Source organism: Dermacentor albipictus, chromosome 10, assembly GCF_038994185.2.
Source record: "Dermacentor albipictus isolate Rhodes 1998 colony chromosome 10, USDA_Dalb.pri_finalv2, whole genome shotgun sequence".
NCBI classification, from domain to species: Eukaryota; Metazoa; Arthropoda; class Arachnida; order Ixodida; family Ixodidae; genus Dermacentor; species Dermacentor albipictus.
The window spans coordinates 13,791,527-13,819,280 of NC_091830.1; the positions used below are offsets into that span (position 1 = coordinate 13,791,527).

The window sequence follows — 27,754 nt, forward strand, 5'->3', positions numbered from 1 at the left end:
ACAGAGGAAACTCGCTTCAAAGAAGAAAAAGAACGCCACTTGCAGCAAGGCGACAGTGTAACCTTACAACAGGCTGACGTTTACTTGTCCTTGCTCACAAAGAAATACAGCCATGACCTTGCTTACGGCCACGTGACTAACGTTGTTCGTTAGTCTACTGAAATATGGTGATGAACAAAAGTCTAGGTACTCCCGTGATATCCTCACACAAACACCCTGGTCTCCAGCTATATAGCGCAGATATGTGTGCTAAATACCACACATGTGAAAAAATAATCCTGAACGAGCATGCACTAAATGCACCTTGCTCGTGTATACACGTATGCATCCGAATTTGTGATGACCGATCTCAAAGCCAACGTTACAGTACGATCGTTATTCTGCGAAGGAAAACCTCCCAGCATCCAAAAAACGGCCACACAGAATCTAGTCGAATAAAAAACGCTTAGGAAAATAATGTTTGCGTCAAGAAACCTTCAACATTATCTTCTGGATACCAGAGGGGTCCTCAAATTATATACACTTAAACCTCGATATAACGAAGTCGGTAAAATCGACAACTTGCTTCGTTATATCGAAATTTCGTTGTATTGAAATTTTTAATGCAAATTAGTCATCAATTTTTCTTAATGGAGCCCCAAAATTTTCCTAATAATCGGGCAGTCGAAAGAACTAATATGAATGAGAAGAAAATTCATGTCGTTGAATTCGGGAGTCCGCGACGAATGATACGGTTTCATGCATCATCGACGATATCTTCATAACGGCGGTACGAATTAATCGAAGCCAGCCACACTTTCGCGTCCACTCCGCCTCCATGATAGCGTCGTTCGACGCTATCATGAAGAGAGCTGGCAGCGGGGAGCGAATGCCATCATCGGCCTCTCGCTCACACGGTCACCGAAACTAGTGATTACTCACCTCTTCTTGTACAGGAAGCCCCGTAGAATAGGTCCCATGAAGAAAACCTTGCGTGGAACTTCCTCTTCGTCAAAGGTTAGGAGGAAAGTTCTGGTATTGCGCATTCTTCGTGCTTCTAGGCAAAACTAAACGCGCGGGAGGACAGCTTACAGGATGCCACGCCGTCTCGACACGCCCACTCCTTGCACACGCGGCAGATTACATCTACAGCCGGGTGCACGGCTGCGCATGCGCTAAGGCGCGCTTACAGCTATGCGCAGCCACGGCCGAGACGCGCGCCTGAAATCGCAATGCGCGCCAACTTACACCCCCCTCCCCACCCCGGCTCCTCGCTCTCGCTTGATTGCATTACTGCGAGCTGGCTCCCCTCCCCTCTTTGCTTGCGCGGGAGGCGGCACTACTGAAGCCACCATCTTTCTATTCTCACCCTCGCACGCTTTCACTCGCACCTATAGACCAGAACACGCTAGTCTCGCACCCAGACTAACCGAACGCATACTCTCGCACCCGGGTTGCCCGGTCGACCGGCGCTATTTTGTACTGGGCTGCCAAAGTGTGTTCGCCGGCGACCAGTAGACATGGCAAGCGCCAGCTCTAGGGCTCCAAAGTGCGGAAATGTGCCCGTTCACACGGATCCAAAGTAGAAGAAGTCATCTGGGCATCATTGCGTCGAGTTTGGATGCCAAAACAACCAGCGGAAAAGGAGCAGGTTGCTTAGCGCTGTGTGCGAAGAGCACAACACACGTAGGGAATCGTGCCGGTGCGGTGTTTTCAGCCTGCGCCGATTTCCATCCGCAACGAAGAATGCCAAGCTGCGCCACCGGTGGATAGCTGCAGTTAATAGGAAGAACTACCAACCCAGTAAAAATGCACGAGTGAGTATTCGATCTGTGTATATTTTGGTGCCACGTTCAACTTTGCGCCCTACAAACGTAATACGCAGGTTTACTCCGAGCACTTTCTGGGCAACAAGCCTACAGAGCAGAATCCCGCGCCGGTGCTTCGCCCTTGCTATAACAAAAAGGCAAGCCTTTTCGGGTTTTCATTCGGGCAGAGCTCCCGACGGTTAAGCGGAACAGTTGAGTTTGCGGTTAGCGATACTTGCAGCTGGTGCACGGAATGACCATTAAGCGTGAACGACAAGTTGTAGGCCTTGCTGGTGAGCGTTATTGCTAATGAAAGTAAACCGAAGTCTGCTCGTCATGTAGCATGCGTCCACAAAAACGTAAACGACGACTACTCGTCGCCGAAGGTGTTCTTGTAGCGCACCTACCTATACGAGCTGGTGTTGCAGGTGTCATTCGTAACGAATTCATTTGAGCCTCCTGAGCTCTAAATTGCGTGCGGGCTGTTATACGGGGCAAAGCGCAAAATATTTCCGTTCATATGGCGAGGAAAATAAGGTGCTTAATTATTCTTGTATTTTGTAACAAAATTTTGATCGTTCTCACTAGTTTTTTTACTGTTTTCTTTTCTAAGGGAGCGCCAACAATCCGATGGCCTCGCACAAGCGAAACAGGTCTGGTACCAGGTAACTGCAGTTGGTGGGGCTAATTTCTTGGAATGCAGGTGCGGTTGTTGTCTTGTACCAAAGGGGTCCTGATGATGCAGCTTTAAGTAGGGATGGTAATTTTACGTGCCCTGTCATGGTTTGTGCAACTGTACAACACCTGCATCTGTCATGCTCGCCCTGTTATACGGGCTTTGACTGCACATGTAGTTGAACATTATAACTACTGTAGTACCTCATTTTCCAATGAGTGCAGGTTTAGCATCATATGCTGCTTGTTCGAGTGCTGTAGGCTTGTGTTCTGAATGTTGTACTCTTAAGTGGTTGCACGATACAATTGGCCTGGTGTATTTTCTATTTCATTTTGAGATGACTTTATATCTTCGCAAAAGTGATGGCATGGGAAAGAACTACAGCCCTTCTTACTATAACATCTATTTTGTTTTCAGTGTGCAGGTTGTGAAGGGCAGGCGTCTGCTAACCAGGCAGTCAAACGACCTCGCCAGTTGGTTGCCAAGCGCGGCCAACCCAGTAGAGACCATTACAAACAAGACCAAACTGAAAGTGCAGATGACAGTGTTCTGCGTGCTTTATTAATATATCGCACCAACACAGTGCTGTAAATTCCTTCACAGGTTACGTGCCAAAAAGCTCACAGGTGTTCTAGCATATAGCGCGCGGTTTGTACAAACGTAATAGCGTACCTACCCGATGTATTCGCTTCTGCAGTCTGCACAGCACTCAATGTGTCCATTGTGGACTTGCACGAGGTCTTGAAGTTTGATTGAATCCAGACAGCGAAAATGACAGGTTAGAAAAAACGTGAAACACGCCTTCCGCCCAGCTAAAAAGCCCAAGTTTCGCTTTCGCGCCGGGTCGCATCTCCCGGCGTGGCAGCCCAGGCCTGCTACTTCGCGGCGCTTGGGATAGATGGCGCGACCGGCGCTCACCAATATGGCGGCGCCCTTTGAATTCACGGTGTTCTGGTGTATAAAGCACACGTACATAAAGCGCGATAGGATCTTATCGCACTTTATACGGAAGACCGACTTCATACGGAAGATGACGCTGCTCCACTTCGGCGGTTGCTCTTGTCACGCGACGCGCGATTTGAGAGGTGTGTTCGCAAGCAGCATTTTGTAATTTAATCATTTGACCATCTGCGCCCGCAGTTTAGATTTCTTGTCTCGGTATTCCATTGCGGCGGCATCGAAATTTCACTATATTGAGGTTCTAAATACATGTTCTATGGTCAAGAAGTTACGCACTTAAATAGTTCGTTATATCGAGAATTTTGTTGGCATTGAAGTTCGTTATATCGAGGTTTAACTGTACTTACGATACACACATAATGAATGACCGAAATAAACATCACTTCTGCCCCCAAGCATGTATTCTCATCCGTCACGAAGTTCGCAGCCTGATAGTAAACGGCAGCTCTGCATGAAGTTGAAGTTCAAGCAGCGAAAAAAGCTCACGCAAATTCAGGGTTTATATACAAGGCAAATACAGAAAAGCGATGTATTAATGCTTCTGCTCGAAGCGTCGCGTATATAGTCGACCATTTAGAAGTCAAAGCCATAGACGAGAGCCTGTGTCAGATTAGTTCTAACTGTTCAGGTTAAATCAGGTTATTCGGCAGTTAATTCTGTCACGAAGCCATGAGCGAAGTCTTCAAGCAGCCCTTTAAGGTGTCCACACTGGTTTAACGCTTACGATGCAAAGAAAAATTGTAAAAAAGTTGTGCGTTAAGATTTCTGTCATGTCCGAGAACGCATCAGTTGCAGATCACTCGTAGCCTATTAATCTAAAGCAGCCTAAAAGAAAGCGATACTTCTAACTCAAAACAATAGACTAAATCGTCTGGTAGCGGAAGAGGCTCATAGCAGTTTAACGCTTACGATATAAAGTCAACTAGTACAATGTAATATGTTAAGTAACAGTTGCAAGTTCAAGTTTTGTAGACGAAGCCCAAATGGGGTGGGACATTTCTGCGCGAATTAAATCTTGTAGCCGAAATGGTTTACGCAAGTTTCTCCTACACAGTACCAAAGGAAAACAATGCAAAGTAATCTATTAATAGTTCTGTCTATCACGTCCGCCAACTAACTCTTCAGTTACGAAGTCTACGCCACCAGCCGCGCGGCCTACAGAAAGTGGCAGTTCTGCCTCGAAGCCATGAACGAGTTGTTGGGGCAGCCGAAGGCGTCCACGAATTCGGCCATGTTGAGCAACGGCCAGTGGCAGCGGTCCCGGGCGCTCAGCGGCTCGGTGCGGTCGAGGCCGCAAGCGACCAGGCAGAAGCGCCGGAAGAACACCATCTGCGCGGACTTCCAGAGGGCCGTGCTCTGGGCCAGGGCCCCACCCCGGGTCGAGGACGCGTAGTCCGCCCTCATGGCCTCGTAGGCGACCCGGGCGGCGCGAAGCCACGCGAACAGGTTCCGCTTCAGGGGCGCCGTCATCCAGTCGACGTCCCGCGGGCGGCCCTTGTGGAAGTGGTCCTCGAACGCCCGGTAGCAGCCGATCCGGTAGGAGAACTCGCGCCGTGACGTCTCGGACCACAGGGAGGTCCCGCTGGCGTTGCCTTCTGGAACAAGGCGAAGATAAAGGTGGCACCCCGTAACCCTCGTTGCTTTCTGGAACAAGATTCGGGTTCACGAGTTCGTTATTGCGTGAAGAGCTGCACGTTGGATGTTACATAAAAGTGGCACCCCGTAACCCTCGTATAGGAGTTGTAAAGGTTGCCTTCTGGAACAAGGCGAAGATAAAGGTGGCACCCCGTAACCCTCGCTGCCTTCTGGAACAAGATTCGGGTTCACGAGTTCGTTATTGCGTGAAGAGCTGCACGTTGGATGTTACATAAAAGTGGCACCCCGTAACCCTCGTATAGGAGTTGTAAAGGTTGCCTTCTGGAACAAGATGAAGATAAAGGTGGCACCCCGTAACCCTCGTTGCTCTCTGGAACAAGATTCGGGTTCACGAGTTCGTTATTGCGTGAAGAGCTGCACGTTGGATGTTACATAAAAGTGGCACCCCGTAACCCTCGTATAGGAGTTGTAAAGGTTGCCTTCTGGAACAAGATGAAGATAAAGGTGGCACCTCGTAACCCTCGCTGCTTTCTGGAACAAGATTCGGGTTCACGAGTTCGTTATTGCGTGAAGAGCTGCACGTTGGATGTTACATAAAAGTGGCACCCCGTAACCCTCGTATAGGAGTTGTAAAGGTTGCCTTCTGGAACAAGATGAAGATAAAGGTGGCACCCCGTAACCCTCGTTGCCTTCTGGAACAAGATTCGGGTTCACGAGTTCGTTATTGCGTGAAGAGCTGCACGTTGGATGTTACATAAAAGTGGCACCCCGTAACCCTCGTATAGGAGTTGTAAAGGTTGCCTTCTGGAACAAGGCGAAGATAAAGGTGGCACCCCGTAACCCTCGCTGCCTTCTGGAACAAGATTCGGGTTCACGAGTTCGTTATTGCGTGAAGAGCTGCACGTTGGATGTTACATAAAAGTGGCACCCCGTAACCCTCGTATAGGAGTTGTAAAGGTTGCCTTCTGGAACAAGATGAAGATAAAGGTGGCACCCCGTAACCCTCGTTGCTCTCTGGAACAAGATTCGGGTTCACGAGTTCTTTACTGCGTGAAGAGGTGCACGTTAGATGTTATATAGAAGTGGCACCCCGTAACCCTCGTATAGGAGTTGTAAAGGTTGCCTTCTGGAACAAGATGAAGATAAAAGTGGCACCCCGTAACCCTCGTTGCTTTCTGGAACAAGATTCGGGTTCACAAGTTCGTTATTGCGTGAAGAGCTGCACGTTAGATGTTATACAAAAGTGGCACCCCGTAAACCTCGTATAGGAGTTGTAAAGGTTGCCTTCTGAGATAAAGGTGGCACCCCGTAACCCTCGTTGCTTTCTGAAACAAGATTCGGGTTCACGAGTTCTTTACTGCGTGAAGAGCTGCACGTTAGATGTTATACAAAAGTGGCACCCCGTAAACCTCGTATAGGAGTTGTAAAGGTTGCCTTCTGGAACAAGATGAAGATAAAGGTGGCACCCCGTAACCCTCGTTGCTTTCTTGAACAAGATTCGGCTTCACGAGTTCTTTACTGCGTGAAGAGGTGCACGTTAGATGTTATACAAAAGTGGCACCCCGTAAACCTCGTATAGGAGTTGTAAAGGTTGCCTTCTGGAACAAGATGAAGATAAAGGTGGCACCCCGTAACCCTCGTTGCTTTCTGGAACAAGATTCGGGTTCACGAGTTCTTTACTGCGTGAAGAGCTGCACGTTAGATGTTATATAAAAGTGGCACCCCGTAACCCTCGTATAGGAGTTGTAAAGGTTGCCTTCTGGAACAAGATGAAGATAAAGGTGGCACCCCGTAACCCTCGTTGCTTTCTGGAACAAGATTCGGGTTCACGAGTTCTTTACTGCGTGAAGAGGTGCACGTTAGATGTTATATAGAAGTGGCACCCCGTAACCCTCGTATAGGAGTTGTAAAGGTTGCCTTCTGGAACAAGATGAAGATAAAAGTGGCACCCCGTAACCCTCGTTGCTTTCTGGAACAAGATTCGGGTTCACGAGTTCGTTATTGCGTGAAGAGCTGCACGTTAGATGTTATACAAAAGTGGCACCCCGTAAACCTCGTATAGGAGTTGTAAAGGTTGCCTTCTGAGATAAAGGCGGCACCCCGTAACCCTCGTTGCTTTCTGGAACAAGATTCGGGTTCACGAGTTCTTTACTGCGTGAAGAGCTGCACGTTAGATGTTATACAAAAGTGGCACCCCGTAAACCTCGTATAGGAGTTGTAAAGTTTGCCTTCTGGAACAAGATGAAGATAAAGGTGGCACCCCGTAACCCTCGTTGCTTTCTTGAACAAGATTCGGCTTCACGAGTTCTTTACTGCGTGAAGAGGTGCACGTTAGATGTTATACAAAAGTGGCACCCCGTAAACCTCGTATAGGAGTTGTAAAGGTTGCCTTCTGGAACAAGATGAAGATAAAGGTGGCGCCCCGTAACCCTCGTTGCTTTCTGGAACAAGATTCGGGTTCACGAGTTCTTTACTGCGTGAAGAGCTGCACGTTAGATGTTATATAAAAGTGGCACCCCGTAACCCTCGTATAGGAGTTGTAAAGGTTGCCTTCTGGAACAAGATGAAGATAAAGGTGGCACCCCGTAACCCTCGTTGCTTTCTGGAACAAGATTCGGGTTCACGAGTTCGTTATTGCGTGAAGAGCTGCACGTTAGATGTTATACAAAAGTGGCACCCCGTAAACCTCGTATAGGAGTTGTAAAGGTTGCCTTCTGGAACAAGATGAAGATAAAGGTGGCACCCCGTAACCCTCGTTGCTTTCTGGAACAAGATTCGGGTTCACAAGTTCTTTACTGCGTGAAGAGCTGCACGTTAGATGTTATACAAAAGTGGCACCCCGTAAACCTCGTATAGGAGTTGTAAAGGTTGCCTTCTGGAACAAGATGAAGATAAAGGTGGCACCCCGTAACCCTCGTTGCTTTGTGGAACAAGATTCGGGTTCACGAGTTCTTTACTTCGTGAAGAGCTGCACGTTAGATGTTATATAAAAGTGGCACCCCGTAACCCTCGTTGCTTTCTGCAACAAGATTCGGCTTCACGAGTTCTTTACTGCGTGAAGAGCTGCACGTTAGACGTTACATAAAAGTGGCACCCCGTAAATCACGTATAGGAGTTGTAAAGGGAGTTGTCCCTATAGGTTACATGCTTTTATATAAACACAAGAGCTGGCGTAAAGAGAACAGGAAAAAATGTTTGCGACAGTACCAATCTTTCACGTATTCATCGACTGAGTGGTGCAAACGTGAAAGAGCGAAGGTAACTGATAAATGAGTGCTGGGATGTTAGATCTGTCGATAATTTGCTCCGAAGCTGTAATGGAGCATATGAAAAGAAAAATGAAGCGTAATTAGTACTAGCGTTTGACAACTATACAGCGTTTTCGGGGTTACTGATCGTAGTGGGTGCGCAATATTCAGATAGGCATTTTTTACTGAGGGACATAAAATTACTTTGCGCGTAATTTTGTAAAGCGAGAGAAGAGTGTGGAAATGAATGTAATCTCTTAAGGGTGGTATGCTAAGCATGGGATATACACGAATCTAACTGAGAACATTCTTGTTCATGGGTTGAGCACAGCTCAAAGCACACTACTTTGTGCAACAATAATGGGCAATAAGGTGGTGGGGTAGGTCAATCCGAAAATTGTAATTGCATACGTAATATGCGAATGCATGAAGCTGATATATAGAGTATATAAAGTATGCGCAACGAAAAATACGGCGTACTAAGTATCGCGATTTTCTTGTATAGAGTGAGGTTAATTTCGTGGATGTGGTTATGCAACCACAGTTGGCTGTCAAAGTCTCTTCCTAAAGAAATAAACGTAAAGACACATCCAACGTTCTTTTGGGCAGTATTAGTAAGCTGCGCTGCTACAATAACACAAAAGCCCCATTGAACGTGGGAAGATAGGCTTAGTAGGCCAGAAGAAAGTAGGCCGCCCTCAAGTTCCCGCACCAACTTGACATGACGTAATGGATTTTGACAGCATCTGCAGTCCTAGATAAATATTTCTCGCTAAAGATTATTTCCTTATACTACAGCGCACACAAGCACCAAACAAATGGCAGGAGGCAAAGGTAACAGACAAGCACTGTCCATGCAGAGCGCCTTGGAGAAACGACACACAGCACTTTTGTGTTGCTTCTGCCTAATTAAATTACGGGGTTTTACGTGCCAAAACCACTATATGATTATAAGGCACGCCGTAGTGGGCGACTCCGAAAATTTGTACCGCCTGGGGTTCTTTAACGTGCACCTGAATCTAAGTATGCGGTTGTTTTCGCTTTTCGCCCCCATCGAAATGCGGCCTCCGTGGCCGGGATTCGCTCCCGCGACCTCGTGCTCAGCAGCCCGACACCATAGCCACTGAGCAACCACGGCGGGTAACGGCATCTATTATAAGAGTCAAAGCGGACAAATTTGGTATGTCAATTGGTATCTTACGTGAATTAGTTACGTTGTGTACAAGGGTTGTGCAAAAGCCGTATTTCGATAATACTAAATATCTTTTAGATTCATGTGTAACATATCAATTTTGTGCACTGTAGATGTACTTTAGATGCCATTCACAGAATTGTGGCATTATTCTTCATTGTTGAGTTACAGTTTTAAACGTGATAGTTGACGGGCGTCACGGCGTCCGCGCGACGCGTGGCCAATCTGAACGCGTTCCGCCGAGTGCGCAAACATGCCAACGTCTTCACTCCTTGGGTGGAGGAGCCTACACGATCTCTCTCTCTCTCTCTCTCTCTCTGAACGCCTGTGAGTTTTCTGTACCACCTCTACCACCAGCGCTCAAGATACCGCGTAGGAGCACAGATAACGAAAGACAACTGTATTAATCGTGATCCCCTTGCAATCCGAACTCGCGTGTGTCGTCTGCTCCGCATCTCGTCTGCGCTAACGTTGAACAGCAGAAACAAGAAAAACTAAGATCGGAATTCAGTGTTCCAGACATTTACAGCATTTACTATATGCAGCACCGACACGACCCTTCGAGTGCATCGCGTTACGTACACCCGGCCACATATAATATTAAGGAACACGAAATCGAAGAATATCTCCGCAACCTCACAGCGTAGCCTGATATTTGCGTTTCGGGGTAACTGGCTACTGCTATACAGGTTGCTCGGGAATTGCACGTTTTCCGAGGTCCCGTGGTCCGTAAACATGTGCGGCCGTGTGTACGTCGCAAACAAATCGCCCGTCAGCTGTTTTTGTAACAATGTCAAGCAGAATGGCGCAAAGTAGAAAACAGTGCTGATAACTTAAAGCGGTGGAAACATTACGTTAACTGTATAGTATTAGTTGCGTGAAACAGTGACACATGCTGCCTTATTACTCTTTTTACTAATTGTTTTGCTGCAGCTAGATTAATGCAAATTTTGATCATTTGTTTCTATTTTTGAAGTCCACCATTCATACATTTAGTTATTCTGTGTCAGAGTCGGGAAGTGAGGCTAGCAGACGACATGCGAGCAATTCCTTCTGGTCACGAGCGTGAGGACAGCATATCTTCGCGGCTCGGCTACTAGCACCTTCTGCGCTGTGCTTTCAAAATGCGCAGATAGTACACCAAGCACGCAGTCCAGTGTTCCCGCGAACTATGTTCAAAGTGAAACGACATATTCAGTGGCCAGGTAAAATCGTTTCCCGATGGTAACTCACGAAAACATTCGAACCGCTGCTAACGAAGCAACAAAATCAATGCTGCATGCCATGTGCCCTTACATGCGGCGGGTTCATGTGCCAGCATCAAAACAAATAAAATATTAGACAAGCAAAAGAAGTCGCACTTTCCCGTCACTTCAATGAACACTTGATCGTATCTAAGAGCTAACGTCGCTAAGTGGGCTTTGCTGAAATTCACGCATGCTATATTTTTTTTCAACCTCACAGCAAAAGCAAGCGCATTCCGAAAAGGCAGTAGGCAATCATACATTTATCAAGTCGACCGGCTAGCCCTTACGTGTGCTACAACAAAAAAGTAAAGCTAAATTTAATGTCCAAAACCCACGTTGCCTCACAAAGCGCAACGTACACGCTAAAATGTCGGCATTCGTTGTTGCTAAATTTTGTCACTGTCCACCGGATTCTTCTTTGCGGGCTACACTGTATTCCTGTTCTACGTCATGAACACGCGGAAAGTATTGCGTAAAAGAAAACGTCATGCATCGCTGTAACGTACTTGAAAATAAAACCACTCACCTCTTACGATTTTCGAAAGAAGAAACGGATCAGAGCTGACAGGCGTTAACCCGAAGAGCAGCCATTTTGATTGTGGCACGAAGCATCAAAGCAGTACCGCAAATAACGCCTCGTGCGTGGTATATGCATAAAACGGTGTGTATGAAAAAAAGTCTAAAATTTTATTTTATAACTTATTATGAAGTTACAATAATTTAGTACCGTTATACGTTACTTTCGGTTCAATTTATACGCTGGAAATCAAGAACACAAAATTTCTATTTTTTTTCTTATAACATGTTTCTGTAATAGAGAATTCACAGAAAATTTCTTTTGCGGTAGAGAAAATGTCTATGTTTTCTTTAAATTACCAGATTTTTTTTTTTACAGTATACTTTCACATTTTTGACGTCTCCCTTAGCACCGGCGCTGTAATTTCGGCGCGAAGTTGAAAAAAAAATGAAACTTTATCTTCAGTTTCTGTTGCAGCAGTCAGCGTCTTAAGACGCAATTAACTGTAATATAGCTCTTAGAGACAATACTTTACAAGTCTAAACTGACTTGCTGTGTCTCTGAAGCAAGGTGTGAGACCGGGCTGGTTGGTATTCCATGATCATCTAATAAGCGCAAGAGGGGACACGGAACACAAGAAAGGCGACAAGAACAAGCGCTGATGAAGAATAATGCAATCAACAAAGCCCGACGAACTAGAAATAAACTGACGCAAGCGCTTGTCCTTATCGCCCTTCTTGTGTTCTATGTCCCCTCTTGAACTGGTTACATCATCAATCATTACTGTTTCTCTTTAGCGTCCCTTTCAGCGGAGCTTTCTCGAAACGTTTCTAATAAATGCTACGCAAAGAGACGCATGATGTGTGCAATTTTCTGTCTAAGCTGTCTAAGTACGCACGAGAAAATGTTCACGCTCTTCTCCCATGGCACGAGTTCTTTGTCACGCTGTTTCACGGTAATGCGCATGAGAATGTTCATCTTCCGCAGTACGTTGACGGAGTGTATACATAGCAATTGGGTTTGCAGCAATAACATGAGTTTTGCAGTACATAGCAATTGTCTGCCTGTCCGACCAAACGACAGGACTCGGAGACCCCTACCACCACGCGACCTACACGACACGGGCGAGCGCGAATAACGCTGCCTCCGAGATCGGCTCCCTTAAGCGGGGGCTACATGGGGCGTTTTTCTCCTGCGATTATCGCGCGCCAAAAAAAAAAACGCGCTGGCGGGACGCCGGCCAGGCTACATGAGGCGCACGGGCGGCGAACGCCGCCGCAGTGTGGCCAGACAAGGCAAAAATGTTTTGGCTACCACTAAATGAACGAACAATGCTTATATGTTGTTTGCTTGGGTTATAATTAATACATTATGCAATAAATACCTCACTAATATGTCTATACACATTACCAGGTATGTTTAGTATTTTATCGATATTTTTGTCGATGTTCAGCGGAGAGAGTTGGCCGGAAATATTTCGTCTGGCGACCTTGTGCGATTGCAACAGGTGTGTGGGTTGCGCAGAGTTTCTGTGTGAGCTTTGTTCTGTACATTGCTTGTGGCTCTTCCTTGTGCTGTCCCACAGTATGGGACGTTTCTGTATCGCGCCTATAAGTTTGTCGTTAAACTCTACGCGTGATGCTTTCGCCGACGTAGCCATGGTGCTGACCAGCGCGCGCGCGCGAGGTGTTCAAGGAACGGTGAGACGGCTGGCCGCTCCCACCGAAAACAGACGGAAGTGTCTCCGAGAGGCACTTCCGGTAGCGTCAGACGCGTGCGCGCCGCGTCAAAATCTAGCCGGTCCTGATCGGCGGCGGCGGGCGTTTTTCGCCACGCCGGGCGTCAAATCGGCGCCGTGAGGCGAAAATCGCCTCAAAAACGCTCAATGTATTCCGGGCTTTATACCTGGGCGAGAAACCGACCGAGCGGACAACCGAACGCCAGCAAGGAACACAAAGAGATGTTCGCTTTCATAAAAGAATTATGCTCTTGGTAGTGTGTGTTTGTTGCAACAAGAATATTTAGGTGCTCTTTATCGTTGCACTTCGTGATTCAGTAGACAACAGAGCCGGTCACAGGCACAGCTGTGCGACTAGTACAGATGACCATATATAAGCCGATTCGTCATATGCATGTGCTGTCCTGTGTTGAGCTATTCGGCAAGACGCAGAACGGCAAGGTCCGGAGAGGATTCGCAAGGAAGTGCTTCGCATTGAAGACGGGTGGCGACGGCACCTTAATTAAGCTTCCACCCGCCGTGGTTGCTCAGTGGCTATGGTGCTAGGCTGCTGAGCACGAGGTCGCGGGATCGAATCCCGGCCAACGGCGGCCGCATTTCGATGGGGGCGAAATGCGAAAACACCCGTGTACTTAGATTTAGGTGCACGTTAAAGAACCCCAGGTGGTCGAAATTTGCGGAGTCCTCCACTACGGCGTGCCTCATAATCAGAAAGTGGTTTTGGCATGTAAAACCCCATAATTAAAATTTTTAAATTATGTTTCCGGTCCGTTACGGCACAGTTTTTTGACAGCATCTGTTCGTGTCTGTAGTTAACCTTCCTTCGACAAAGGGAAATTACGTTGCGGTATAAGGGAAGTGACGACATGGCCGGTTGGCCCAGTGGACGCACCTTCGCCGTCCTTTCCGGAATCCTCGATGTCGCCGGCACGGGAGAAGGGGGACACCGCCTCGGCGAGCTCCTTGGACAGGATGGTCCCCAGGGTGCCGTAGTTGTAGTACGAGGCCACCGAGGCGTTGTAGAAGATGGGGTGCCTCAGGTAGACCAGCGGCAGGAACACCGTGCCGTAGAGGTCCCTGTAGACTACGCGGCCCCGCAGCTCGACGGAGGACAGGGCTCCCTTGAGAGCATCGGGAGGGTCCCGGATGGAGACGTCCTGGGCGAGGCTGTGCAGCGACACGTAGTGCGCCAGGAAGCTGCGGTTCCCTCGGTCGAAGCTGCCGCCAACCTGTTCGCGAAAGCAATCGTCGACAGTCGGTACAAAAGAACGACCGTTACTATATATATATATATATATATATATATATATATATATATATATATATAGAACTTGAGTGATGCTACAAGGTAAACAGAACAAGTATTTAATTTGGACAGTTTCGATCGGTGGACCGATCTCCATCAGGGTTTACAAAAAAATGGCAGTTCGGCCCTGGTAGTGAAGACACCAGACCGGTTGCCCGGTAGTTCTTACATACATGTGGTTTGATGTATGTAAGAACGACCGGGCACCCGGTCTGGTGTCTGCACTACCAGGGCCGAACTGCCATTTTTTTTGTAAACCCTGATGGAGATCGGTCCACCGATCGAAACTGTCCAAATTAAATACTTGTTCTGTTTACCTTGTAGCACCACTCAAGTTCTTTACATTTGAAAGGTAGCCTGAAGAATCCCTCTTTGCCTACTATATATATATATATATATATATATATATATATACACACACAACGAATGAAATCGAATGCACCACGCCTTGGGTGCACGTTGAAGAACTCCGCGCGGTGGAAAATTTAATTCAGCATTAAAGCGGTCCTATACCGCAGCTGCCGATTCGATGTGACTGCATAGTAGTCAGTGAAATGAAGCATGATGCCCGGACAGATAATTATTCTGTAGCAACGTGATTATAGTAAATTTATTTTTTTTACGTTTTCGAAGTACAGAAGAAAAAGAAACACTGTATGTTTCCCGCCTCTGACGCAATCTTCCGATTTCGCTGTTATTGTTTGAATTTTCTGGTTCTGGTTTTGTTGGTCTTGAAGAGTATACTGCAGTATCTCCAATGCTTTAACCGTGACCTCTTGTGAAGTCTGTGATATAAAGGGTTCCTTCATTCATGTGCGAACCTTCCTTGCGCCTCATTGGGCGCAGGGTAGTCTAGCACCCGAGGCACCGTTATAGGGCACACATCATGGACGAACGAAACAAACTAGGAGGGTCAGAGAGCATTCCGTCACGCCGCCAGAATTGGCAGGCCAACTCTCCGTGAAGCCATTTTCTCGCCTTTCCCTACGAAAAGTCGGTCCACCACGTGACCTCCAAGACTAAATGCATTGGCCGAGAATCTTTGGTTCCTTGTAGTTGTTAATCAATGCGCGCTTAATTATTAAGCTGCCCTGCTGTGGCTCCGCATGAAGAGTGAGAACACTAAAACCTCCCATATATCCACGCAGTGACGTGACGATCACGTGTTCCACCGACTCTATTGGCTTCGATCGCGTTGCGCAATGCTCCCTCCTCGTTATTTCTTTCCTGCATGGCACACGTGCTGATGAGGAGCCGCATCGATATAGATATCGTCTCCAAGATGGCCGCCTAACGAGGGAGCATAGAGTTTCTCACTATAACACCTAGAGGGTAATCTGGCGCCACCGTCTATGGGAGTTTCTTAAGGGGGCACCGTGCCGTCATGGGAATGACGGTATATATGTCTGCGAGGCTCGTGTTGGCTGGTGTTGTAAGAGGCTTCGTCTAAAACGTGGATATGGCTACGCACATAATGCGTTCTCAAAGTAAAATCTTCATAAAATGTTTCCGTTCACGCACATTACATCTTTACTCACCCACGATGCATGACCAAGCGAAGAAAAGCAAGAACAGACGACGAACTGTTGCAAAGCGAGCGCGAACCTTGTCGTCTGTCCTCCAACTTTAGCGGCCCGCTGATACTTTTTACGTAACATGTAGTGGTACACACAATAACAAGTCCTCATAGTTAAACAAAACATGTTCCCGCGTAATAATAAAGCTAAAGCAGCTTTTCATGTGCTGTTTTAGTAGCAAATGAATCATTGTGACAGACAGAACGGTACTTGCCAAGCGCGTCTTCAAGGTGTCCTGTCTTTACGAGAACGATGCCAATCCGAATCCACAATATACCGGCATTCCCATGCATACCACAGCGCAGCAGCGCCAGATTTCCCTCTAGGTGTTATAGTGAGAAACTCTATGCGAGGGAGGCTCCGCTAATCATGGAGGAAGGAAATAATTTGGAGGGCACGCGTAAGCTTCGCCTTTAAAAGTGTAACGCGATAAAATTCAGATCCCTGACTGCTCCTCACGCTTCCCGGCAGCTGGAGCGTATGTAACCGTAATGTTCACCGGGAAATGCGCGCGGCGAACGCTATGCCCGAAGGCAGGCTTTCTGGTAGAAACGCGGCCTCTTGCGTGGACCATGATGCGGCGGAAACGAGCGCCATATCGAAGTTTTCTATGTGAAACGGGCGCGCCGCTCCGTGGACTCTCGAGATATTCACGCGTCGGCGCCCGCAAATGGCGGAGGCCGTCGCCGGTCTATGAATGGTAGAAACGCTGGAAATGGGGTCTGTTTGAGTTTTCGGGTAACAGAATTATGTTTTACTCGTATATTCAGATTGCAATCCGACGCTATCACGTTAGTAGGTTGTGTGTAAGTCGTACTTTACGATTTTTCTACGTATTTTAGCTTGAGAAATGCAATCAGATCAGTAAGTTCCTTGCGCCACATGGAGGGCGTGGGTACGGTGGTTCGAAAATCTTCGACGCCGGACGTCGACACCGAATTTTCTACGACACAGGGCCCTGAACGCTATCGCGTTAAACGTTCGGAGAGAGCATTACGTCACGCAGCCATCCTCGGCAAGCGAACGCTCCGAGAAGCCAGCCCTTCGCACAGTGGTGGCCCAACACGTCACCTCTTGCGTCGAGGTCACGGAGCAGTAATCGAGATATGAGGAGACGTTTGGTTCCCAGTAGCTATGCCAGTAGTTTTTATTCGGTGCGCGCTCGTTCGGCTACCCTGCCGTGGCTCAGCCTGCGGAGCGGGAACACTAAAACCAACCGCGCGCTATAACGTGCAATCACGTGTTGAGCCACCACACTCGGCTTCCACACGTTGCGCGATGCTCCCTCCTAACTTTCTAAATAATAATATTTGGGGTTTTACGTGCCAAAACCACTTTCTGATTATGAGGCTCGCCGTAGTGGAGGACTCCGGAAATTTTGACCACCTGGGGTTCTTTAACGTGCACCTAAATCTAAGCACACGGGTGTTTTCGCATTTCGCCCCCATCGAAATGCGGCCGTCGTGGCCGGGATTCGATCCCGCGACCTCGTGCTCAGCAGCCCAACACCATAGCCACTGAGCAACCACGGCGGGTCCTCCTCACTTTCTCCTTCCTCCATGCCGGTAATGATGAAATTGAAGAAAGGAGAGAACTAGGAGGGAGGCATCATGGAATAAAATTGAATCCGCAGAAAATCGTACCAACATGTGACCATGTCAAGGTAAGTTAGTTACCCCCCCCCCCCGCTAGAGCTGCGGTCAGTGCCATGAAAAAAAAGGAAAATTGTTTTGCTTCCTCCATGCTCCTAGCAAACTTCTCCTATAAGGTAATATTTCCGACTGCAATGTGCGACTGCCGCATGTGTACGCTGCTGCAAAAAACGGCTAGTGTACGGATCCCTCGCAATGAACGACCGCAGTTGCATAAGTATACCGGGGGAAAATGCATGCGCAGATAACAGTCGGCAAATCAACCCGAATAAGTGTGCGTTGATTGAAACCTATCTGGCACCAAACACACTGCACCAAGTATACCGAGTATGGAGTCACGTATTGGACTGACTTTTTGAGAGAGAAGAAAGCGAAGGGGTAGATTCACGGAGAGTTGGCTTGCGAAGGCTGGCTGCATGACGTAATGCTCCCTCCTAGCTCAGCTCCTTCCTTCATGTTGCTAATAAAAGTGCTCCTTAATCCACGTGGTCCAGTTGTTTCACTTATCGAGCAATCTTATCACGAAGGGGGAGAATACAAGGCGAGCACAATTACTGGCGATCCGGCAGCGCGACACAAGAGAAGCAGGGAGAAGCGGCCACAAGAAAAGATATGTGTATCACGGTCCCTCTGCTGCGACATATCAAGTACGGCCAACGAATGGGTGGCTAACGTACGTCACTGGTTAATCAATCCTTTCATCACCTCGGCCATCGTCGCGTTGCTGCTTCCGAAGCTCGTCGCGAATGACGTCAGCGTGACGTGTCTCAGCCTGTTCCGCGTCCTCCTGGTCGTGACGTTGTCCAGCCACTCGGGCATCGTCGTCATGGAGGAGCGGCGGACACCGTCGAAGAGTGCCTCGGCACCCCCGAAGTCCACGTCTCGGAAGGCCAGCCCGACCAGGACCAGCGGCCAGTCGGGCTCCAGAGCCCTCGTCGCCGCGTCCAGGCAAAGGTGCTCGGACCTGAAGTTTAGCCCGCAATCCGGTCAGGTGTCAGTTATGGACACCTGGCGCTGAAACCTTTCAACAGATGACGGCAGCGAACTTTAGTTTGTAAAATCTCGGTTGCCTAAAACACTCGGACGAACGGTGCCGCATGGATCCTTGTTTGGAATGTCGTCTCATTTTCTGTTCGTCCCTAGCGGCCGTTGTCGGCAGCGCTGGGATGACAAGTTAGACCTGACCCCCACCCCTATCTTAGGTCACGGGCAATCCCTTCTAATAAAAGTTTCAATCAATCAGAGCGTCGTAGCGCCCTCTGTAAGCGGAAGCTTTAGATCGGGGGATATACTATCTGAATACATGGGAAAGGAGAAATCACTTTTCTCAGCAACCACTGCAGTAAATTTCATGAAGTTTGTTGCATTTAAAAGACAAAGTTAAAACGTAGTGACTGTTGGTAGCAAATCTTTCATTTATGGCGCTAGGTTTTTATTAAAATTGCTGAAAATCGCAAATATTCAGAAAACGAGGCTATCAAGTTTACAACTCTGCAGCACAGCAACGAAAAACAATGTCGCAATTCTGTAAATTGCATCTAATAGTACATCTTAAGCGCACAAATTCGATTGACCATCCATCGCTCTCAACTAAGCCGAACTTCGCGCTTTTATTTTATTTTCAAACATACCAATTTTCGGCAATGTTTAATAAAGACAGGCCACAAGTCAACATATTGCTTCCAACAGTAAGTATAATTAACATTTTCCCTCAAATGCGGCGAATTTCATTGAATTCGACCTAGGCGTTATCTCAGAAAAGCATTGCCGTGTTTTACGCGTACTTGAATAGGCGTTGTCGGAGTTGGGGTTGAGCTAAAGCTTCCTCTCTGACAGCAGGGATGACGTGGTGTTGCGGCGATGCCTTCTCCCCTCCCGCAAGACCTGGTGCGCTACACCGTGCAGCCAGGTGTGCCGCCCTTTCACCCGTTCTGCTCCGTCAAGGCGCAACACGTGACGTGCAGTCGCAGCCAATGGCAATGCAAGTTTAGATGCCGTTTCGCTGCTACAGACGACAGACGCCGGCTCTTTCACTCAGTGGGCCTTTTGACGCTTTCGCATCAACAAACAGGAAGCAGCTGCGTCAGCAATCCGCATTCGCGCCTTCACCTGTACGGATAGTTGACGCCGAACCGCTTGACAAAATCGAGTCGCAGAGCGCGAGACAGCGTCGCTGCGACCAGGTACCAGGCGGTGACGTTGACCAGCGTCCGCTCCAGATGTCGGGCCACCAGGCGCGACGCATTCAAGCCCGTGAAGAGCACGGCGTTGTCGTGATCGCGGACGGGTTCGTTGGCCTTGAACGAGCCGAAGGCGACGTCCCACAGACCGGCGGGAAATCCCGGGTCTCCGATCAGGTCGGCGACGTGTAGCCACGCGTCTTCGTCGTCGGGCGACTGAGGGAAGACGTGCGCCGTCTGGGACAGCGCGCCGTCCAGAGTCAGCAACGAGCTGGCGAGGTCGTCACTGCGGAGGCGGTCACCGGAAGCGGCGCGAACGACTTTGTCCAGGTAAGTCAGTACCGCTCGGTCCGTCGCCTCGGGCAGGAGTTCTTCCCGGATGGACTTCGCGCTGTAGATGTGCAGGAAGACGCGGCCTTCCGACCTCCGTCTCCGGATCCCGACCACGGAGGCGAGACCCGTGGTGAAGGATAGCGTCAAGGCCTGCAGCAACGCGTCGAAGGATGACTCCGAGCCCAGGATGGCAGAGACGTCCAGGACCTCGAGAATGGACGCAACCTCTCGCTTCACGTCCGGTTCTGCTTCCTCCATGTAGAGTAGGCAGTCCCGGACGAAGCGGCTGCCCACGATGAGGCCCGCACGCAGCTTGGGGTGCACGGAGGACCGCTCAACGTCTACCGACGTCAGCCGGCGGCGCAGGTCGGCCAGGTACCGCTGGAAGGCGTCGCCCAGGAAGCTGAGGCCGTCGCGCTCCCTGGTCCACTTGCCGCACACGTGTTGGTAGAAGTCGTCGCACGGTTCGACGTCGCGGTCCACGAGCGTGGACAGGTAGCCCGACGCGAGCTTGCACTCGGGGGTTCGACACGACACGACGAGGTCGCTGATCGAGCCGATGCGCCGCCTGGTGTTCGTCAGGTACGCGGCGAGCAGCGTGACGAAGAGCAGCCCGCAGACGGTCGTGAAGAAGGCGATGGTGGACGACGACGACGACGACGCGGAGGACGCGGTGCGGCCGTCGTACTCCGAGCCGGAAGACTCGACGCCGTTGCGTTTGAAGGAACTGCTCGAGTCTGCGCGTTCCAAGGCGAGAATGCGGAGTATAATATCCATGTCGGGGCCAACATTGATTTCCTATTCATATAGTCAAACCTCGCTATAACGAAACGGGGTGTAACGAAGTAACGGATATAACGAAATAAGCTAAATTCTCCTTGAAATCTATAGAGATTCATAGTGCAGTACATGAAATACTGGACATAAGGGAGTGATGGATATAACGAAGTAATTCTGGCTGCCCCTTCACTTCGTTATAACGAGCTTATGAAGATAAAGATATAAAGAGATACCTCAATGTAGGCAGGAATTCTCTCGTTACAGAACAACTGGGATGATTCTGATGCTTCCAACATCCAAAAGAAAATAACTACGCCCGTCTTCACATCACTTTCGAATGACTCGTATCAATCAACGGAACCAACTGAATATATACAACGCCGTAGAATCACTGCCATGTAAAAAAAGGCACGCAGCAACACACTTCACGGTACAAGGTGTTGATTCTCAAGAGGGGGAGCACGCGTTTTGTTTTCATTCACTTCCATTTTACTTCCGCGGTCTGACACAACGTTGCGAAACCACTACATGCAATCGAGGTCGCCACTCCATCCGAGGTGTATATCCAATTCCTGAGTCATAGCGACACCAGACCGACGCTTGGCAAATGTTGCTTGATAACGATGCTTAGCTGTGTTCAGGTCCTGTTGGTGTGCGTAAACAGCTTTGAGATTACGTTTTGACTGCTGAAGGTTTTCTCTGTGCATTTAGTACCTCTCCTTTTTGTACGACGTCTGCTGGTGTTCCATATAGTCTCTCCGCCCTATAATCCAATGATCGTCGGCTACATTTCTCAACCAAAAAAAAAATTATGTCCTACTGACTGCCAAGAAGAGCAAATCCTCCTCTAAAATTTTATCCCAATGCAAAACATGAATTCCGTTATTCGAGGGATTCAGAACCCCCTTCCCGAGACATGCAAGAAGCTGACGCTGCTAATTGCCGCAGTGTAACGAATTCCGGCCTATTTAATAGTTAATAGTTAATTAATAGTTAATAGTTAATAGTTAATTCAATAGTTAATTTAAAAATTAACTATTGAAGAAGGCAACTGTGACGCCCTTAGCACACGCCTATGGGTGACGTGACTTTTTTCATTCTCGCCGTCGGGAAGCACAAAGCGAGCGAGATTGCGGCCGAGTATACGTAAGGTGGTCGCGAACGGCCACGTTGTAGCAGCCTTCCAAGTACAAACAAAAACAAACAGCACACACAAACAACGTGCTCCATCAAACAAAACAGCAACATATGTGAATTGAATAAGCAAACACACACGTAGACGCAGCAGGAGAAAAAAAAACGAAGGAAACAAATGTAAGGTTACGATGAACTCGTTAAAACCATCTCAGCAGAGCGAGCTTGTGATGAAAACAACAATGAAAAATAGAACACGAAACAGTACAGCTAAAAAGGTAAAACACGGCAAAAAGAATTATGGGGTTTTACGTGCCAAAACCACTTACTGATTATGAGGCACGCCGTAGTAGAGGACTCCGGAAATTTCGACCACCCGGGGTTCTTTAACGTGCACCTAAACCTAAGCACACGGGTGTTTTCGCATTTCGCCCCCATCGAAATGCGGCCGCCGTGGCCGGGATTCGATCCCGCGACCTCGTGCTCAGACGGCAAAAAAACAATTAGGCATTCAATGGTAAGAGATATTGAAGGCTTAAATAAGTTATTTTATTGGAACAGTCAGCGAATTTTACTTTTTTCTTTTGAATATAAGCGTCAGGCTCGGTTAATCCGAGGCTCGTGTAAAACGATCTCTCTTTTTTTCCATGCAATTAGAAGCTTCCCAAGTAGAGCTTCCTAAAGATCACACTGCCGGCAAAGCAATGAAAAGAGATTGCGTACACTCAGCTGCAAAGCATGGGCGTGGACACCTACCTTGGAAACTTCGAAGAGCTGCAAACAAGGAGACAGTTTTCATGAGAAAGGTGGCTTGTGATTGCTGGATGCGGCGGCAGGTGTACTGCCTGCTTTTGGTTTGTTATAACAGGTAAATAAGAAAGATATTGTTTATGATTGCGACAGGGTTGTTGTGCCTTTGTAGGTGGCTTCCTGGACTAGGCAAAAATTACCTACACGATGAATCGCAATGGTATATTAAATTACAAAGTGCAATGGTTGCGTCTGTTTGACTGGAATCCTAAGGCTGGCAGTACTTCCAAGATGTCCGTCCCTAAAACCTTCACAAAATGCACTGCCGTTCCGGTTAAGCTCATCCCGAACTTGTATAGGGCTGGCTCTTGGGAAACTGTTTGCCGGAGCGACAAGGCAGAGAGAAGACACATCAACGTGCAGAACGTAACAAGAGAGAATGGCGAACAAAGACTTATAAAAGTACTGACGACTCCTTTTGTCGGAGTAAGAAGTGATTGCCCTGCATTCTGCTTCCAAGAGTTATCGTACTCCACCAGAGTACGTTAACACCGATTGGGCAAGACTGGACCCGTTACAGGAATAGGTAGCGGAGCAAGGTAGCAGATAGAGAAGTTTTCAGGAAGAAAAAAGACATTAAGGAGATGTGTACAAGAAGGCTTGAATGGAAACGTACAGCATACCTGATTTAACTAAATAGGCTAGGAGACTATTTGTCACCAGCATCATAAATCATCATCATCATGTACTAGCGTAAACGCACATTCCATGGTGAAGTTAGAGAGTTCGCTTGGAAACAATTAATCCCGGGACAAACAGTTGCCCTCGCACAAAGGAGTTGAAACACTCCTCCTCTTTTTTTACGCTTTTGTTTTACAACCTTTAGGGTTCATCTTGTCTTGCAACAGTGCATTCGTCATCAGAATTCTCTTTCGCGGGAATAACTTGTCTCGTACGTATATGGGTTGCAATCGCGGGACAAGTAAACCCACGTAACGGAGTTGCAAACACTCCATCACTTTACACCCTTTAAGCTACGCTCTAAAAAGCAGTTTGGGGTGTATATTTGCCACACAGCACTAATCACCATCTGACTTGCGCGCATTTCCTTTCTTTAAAGCTGCGAGCCCGGTACTTCCAAGTCACGAACGGCATGCGAGTAATCAGCATGACAGAGCATTCTCGACAGGAAAGTAGCGAGCGCAGCGTTTTCAAGAAAGGAAACGCAAGCAAGGCAGAAGACTATTGTTGCGTGGCAGATATACACCTCAAAGGGTGTACCTTTGGCTAGGAGTGTTCTGTGCCACTTCAGCCTGTTTTCACGGTCGTCGGTCGGGAATGGCGTTTCTAACCTAGAAGCCGAGACACGTGGAGAGCTTGAGGAGTCTGGCGAGCGTGAGTACGTGCGCTCCTCAGCACAATGAAGGGCCGCGAGGCCAACGAATCGGTTTACATAGCCATCTCTCTTGGTCCTGCACATGTGCTTGTGACCGACTTTATTCTCTACAGAATTACGCAACGCAACACCTAAAAATGCTCACTGCAACAAAAATTAGGCGTTCAAGCGCAGTTATATTACCAAAGCGAATCTTTCTTGGCGTTTTCGCTCGGTCAGTTCCTCGCCCAGTAAGGTGCGCCGATCCCAGCGAAAATGTAAAAAGAAACAACGGTCGATCCAAGAAGTGTTGTGATGAAAAAAAAAAAAGTAGGTCAATCCCGGCGACTGTGTTATAGGGGCCGATCACGGATGTGGTGTGATCAAAACTAGGCCTATCCTATAGGCTTAGTAATCCGCGGTCTCGAGGGCGTAAATACGGCCGAGTACATAAAAGCGTGCATTGCGAAAGTCTGTGGCATTTGCACCTGTATCATACGGGAGTGAAGCGCATCATCAAAACAAAGCGCGCGGTCAGCTCAGGAATGTGGTACTCCGCCGCGCGACCCGGGACAAAGCAGAGTTCTACGAAGCCCTCTGACGTCGGCACCGGACACTCGAACGTGTGAGCCTTTGTGTGTGTGGGCTCGAACGTGGGTGCCTTTGTGTGTGTGGGCCGTCCTGCGGGGGGCGGCTAATTTACAATGACTGGAGGAACGTTTCCGTCCACGGGGACTTCGAACGGTGACGTCGAACAATGTCGTCGAACTACGACGCCGAGCGGAGAGCTTATGAGCAGCGTTTGTCGGCTGCTAGTGAGTGCCCGTCGTCGGGAGCTGAGTGCTCGTTGTCATGCTAGAAATGTACTAGTGAGCTGTGTGCTCGTAAGTTGTTTGCTGTATGTTAGTCTTGCGGGCTCCATATGGGAGTTGCGCTAGACTGCCAATGTATCTTGTTCAAAACGTTAATATGTAAATAAACCCTGCTTGCCCAGTGCTGTCCTCCCAAGTTCATCCCTACAGCTACGAGTGCCAAATCTTACAGTATCTGGAAAATTTCTGAACCTCCGTCATCCTCTACGCATGCGCCGTCGATACCGTGACAGCACGGCGGCGGCGGCGGCGTGAGCGTGCCTCAATGGTATCATAACTGCTATATAAATAACAAACCCTAACGGGTGCAAACTCATTTTAGTGGGCAGCGTGCAAGTGTAACGTCGTCTTGGCTCGGGCTCGGTCTACGCGAGGGTCTAACGCTTCGATCTACACTTTTACGTCGAACAGTGTTGAGCATGCGCCGTAAACTCGGGCCTCACCGTTGGTAACCAGCGAGCTGGCCTCTCTCTCCCTCCTGGGGCGGTCGCCGAGGGCCCTGGCGACTTCGCTCTGTGACGATTCGTCCATCTTGGGCGACTCGCACGACATGGAGAACGGCTCCGTTCCGGGCACAGCCATGGCGGCTGCCGCTGGCGATGACGATGGCGGCGACCCTCGGACGTGGCACGCGCCCGCAATGAGGGATGGGGCCAATGAGTCGAGCGGTTGTAAGACACTCCTAAATTACAGTTCTCGCTGGGGACCTTCTCCGTAGGCGTCGCCGCCGCTAGGAGGCGGCTATCAGAAGTTCAGAGCTAGCAGACCAGCTCTGGGCCGTCCGGCAAGCCGAAGATGCCGCTCGAGTCCAATAACTTCGAGCCGTCACCTGAGGCCACCACATCAAGAACTGCCGGACTATTCTTTACTAAAGTTTCTTCTTCTTCTTCATAGTCCCACGCTCCGTTATTTAAATCTAGTTTCGCTTTACTTCCAAGCATACGAAAAACCGCCTGCTTCTTGGCCAATCCCCCATAGTGGATATGCGCCACTGCCTGGTATACAAGACAAGACAAGAAACGCAATACAGAACAAATGACACACGGGCGAATAAACAAAGAATTGAAATCAGAAAAAAAAGGAGCGCAATAGAGAACTAAAGACAGTAGGAAGTTGCCCACATTGAAGTTCCCCCAGCGGCTTGTCGTGACGCCTTAGATTTTGACGGTGTCTGCTGGGCCTAGTTTAAATTTTAGCAGTAAATATAAAGTGTGCAGTGTTCTAAAAAGCGCCAAAGACAAATTTGCAAGTTTTGGCAACTTTTACACAGGCGCAACAAGCGAAATAGCCAAAATACTTTGAAACCCGGCGCTGAAATCTGACGCTGCGGCGCGAAGTTCGAGAAATGAAACTTTTGACCGTTTTCCATTGTAGTAGCCAACCTCCTCCGCAAAGTTAATCGAAAGAGGGTTTTCAAGCAATACTTTACCGGTTCAAATGGATTTGCTTTCCTTTTGGTGTCCCCAAAAGAAAGCAGAATAAACGATGCACACCACAAATGATTTCGGAGGTGACAGCAAGGAACAACTAACAAGACGAAAAATCTAACAGTAAAAGAAGATTAGTTATCATACTTTTATGTCGCAAAGTATGACCTATTTATTACGTGGAAGGCGTCACAGGTCTAAAACTACCATTGAACAAGCAGAGTGACAAGTTTCCACTACCAGCAGCCACAGCGCATCGCTTGCACTCACAGCCAAAACATCTTAGGTCGCATAGTGGCAGGCTAAAAGTGCATAAGTAACACACGATTTGACGCAACCTTACGTCCACAAGTTGCAATTGTAATGTGTAGTAGTTATTCCGGGGAAATTGTCGATTAAACACTGCGCAGTGATACTTATACGACCGGACTACCTGCATAGCTTCCATAGCATTTGCAGTAAGAAATGTAGCATATAGTTTTTTCCCAAGCACCGCCATCTTAGAGGCACTAGGTAGCTAGGAAAGGAACGAAAGAGCAATAAAATGTATTTTACAGATTTGATTTGCACTTATTCAGAAGAAAAAGATTGCATAATGGCAAGAAAATGAAAGAACCTTTCTTTGCACCCAAACTGCAGTGCCACAAATTCCAAAGCATTTTTCCATGTTAAGGCTATGGCATTACAATGCAATGTACTTCATTAATTGATAAACCATGAACTACAATCTCGCAAGTCGTTTGCAACACAGTGCAAGCTGCAAAACTTCTTAGTCAATAGGAATGCCAAATGCCCCTCAATGTGTGCTCGCCACATCGTCTGCTGAATTCAAGATATATGACATGCATGCCCAGAGATTCTAACATGTCACCTATCACTGCAACGTACTATGCACCAACCAAAAACTAAGCTCCCTAATCATGCCAATAATCGGACAGTTATGCCCAGCACTGTATTCCACTGTGCAAAGATACTACCTGTGCACGCCTCCTACTTTAGGCAGTGCTGCAAACAACTTGCGAGATAGAGTGCGGTCCCGGTTAGACTGTCCTATTCTCACGCCTTTAGGTTGAGCAGGCAAGAAAACTTCCAGCCAGTTCATCTTTGCACTTTTTCTATCTTGCAAAGATTGAAGTTTCTAGTAATCCAATACCAATGAAGCCTAATTTGATGACACCCTCGACAAATCACAGTGGTGCACACCAGTTCACCCGGATGCGTTATTTCATCCAATCATCATTGCACCAGGGCAGCCCGTTGGTACTTGATTTGACGTAACATTCACCTTTAGTGTTCACTTAATGGCAAACTTTTCATAGGTACTTGCTGGTGCAGAGTAGTTCCAACTAGCATGCTTCAAGAGACATCCATGCTTGCTTAAATAGCTAGTGTTGCATAACCATGACA

General features: G+C 48.1%; 1 protein-coding gene across 1 annotated transcript; it reads right to left on the reverse strand.

The window, feature by feature from the left end:
* Positions 1–3,905: 3,905 nt before the first annotated feature.
* Positions 3,906–25,860, reverse strand: LOC135915817 (neprilysin-1-like). The gene is made up of 6 exons (XM_065448972.2): positions 25,364–25,860; positions 22,680–22,697; positions 19,606–20,746; positions 18,202–18,460; positions 13,854–14,190; positions 3,906–5,018 (listed from the first exon to the last, which is right to left on the reverse strand). The coding sequence occupies exons 1-6, from the start codon at positions 25,500–25,502 to the stop codon at positions 4,579–4,581; spliced, it is 2,334 nt and encodes a 777-aa protein (XP_065305044.1). The 5' UTR covers positions 25,503–25,860; the 3' UTR covers positions 3,906–4,578.
* Between the last annotated feature and the right edge of the window lie 1,894 nt (positions 25,861–27,754).

What these genes read in the sequence shown, in the direction of transcription:
- LOC135915817 (XM_065448972.2), bottom strand. Translation starts at nt 25,502, where the DNA reads ATGGCTGTGCCCGGAACGGAGCCGTTCTCCATGTCGTGCGAGTCGCCC. An exon ending in GCAACGCGACGATGGCCGAG is followed by an intron (nt 14,191 to 18,201) that starts GTGATGAAAGGA and finishes TTTCGCGAACAG; the next exon opens with GTTGGCGGCAGCTTCGACCG. An exon ending in TTCCGGAAAGGACGGCGAAG is followed by an intron (nt 5,019 to 13,853) that starts GTGCGTCCACTG and finishes GCCTTGTTCCAG; the next exon opens with AAGGCAACGCCAGCGGGACC.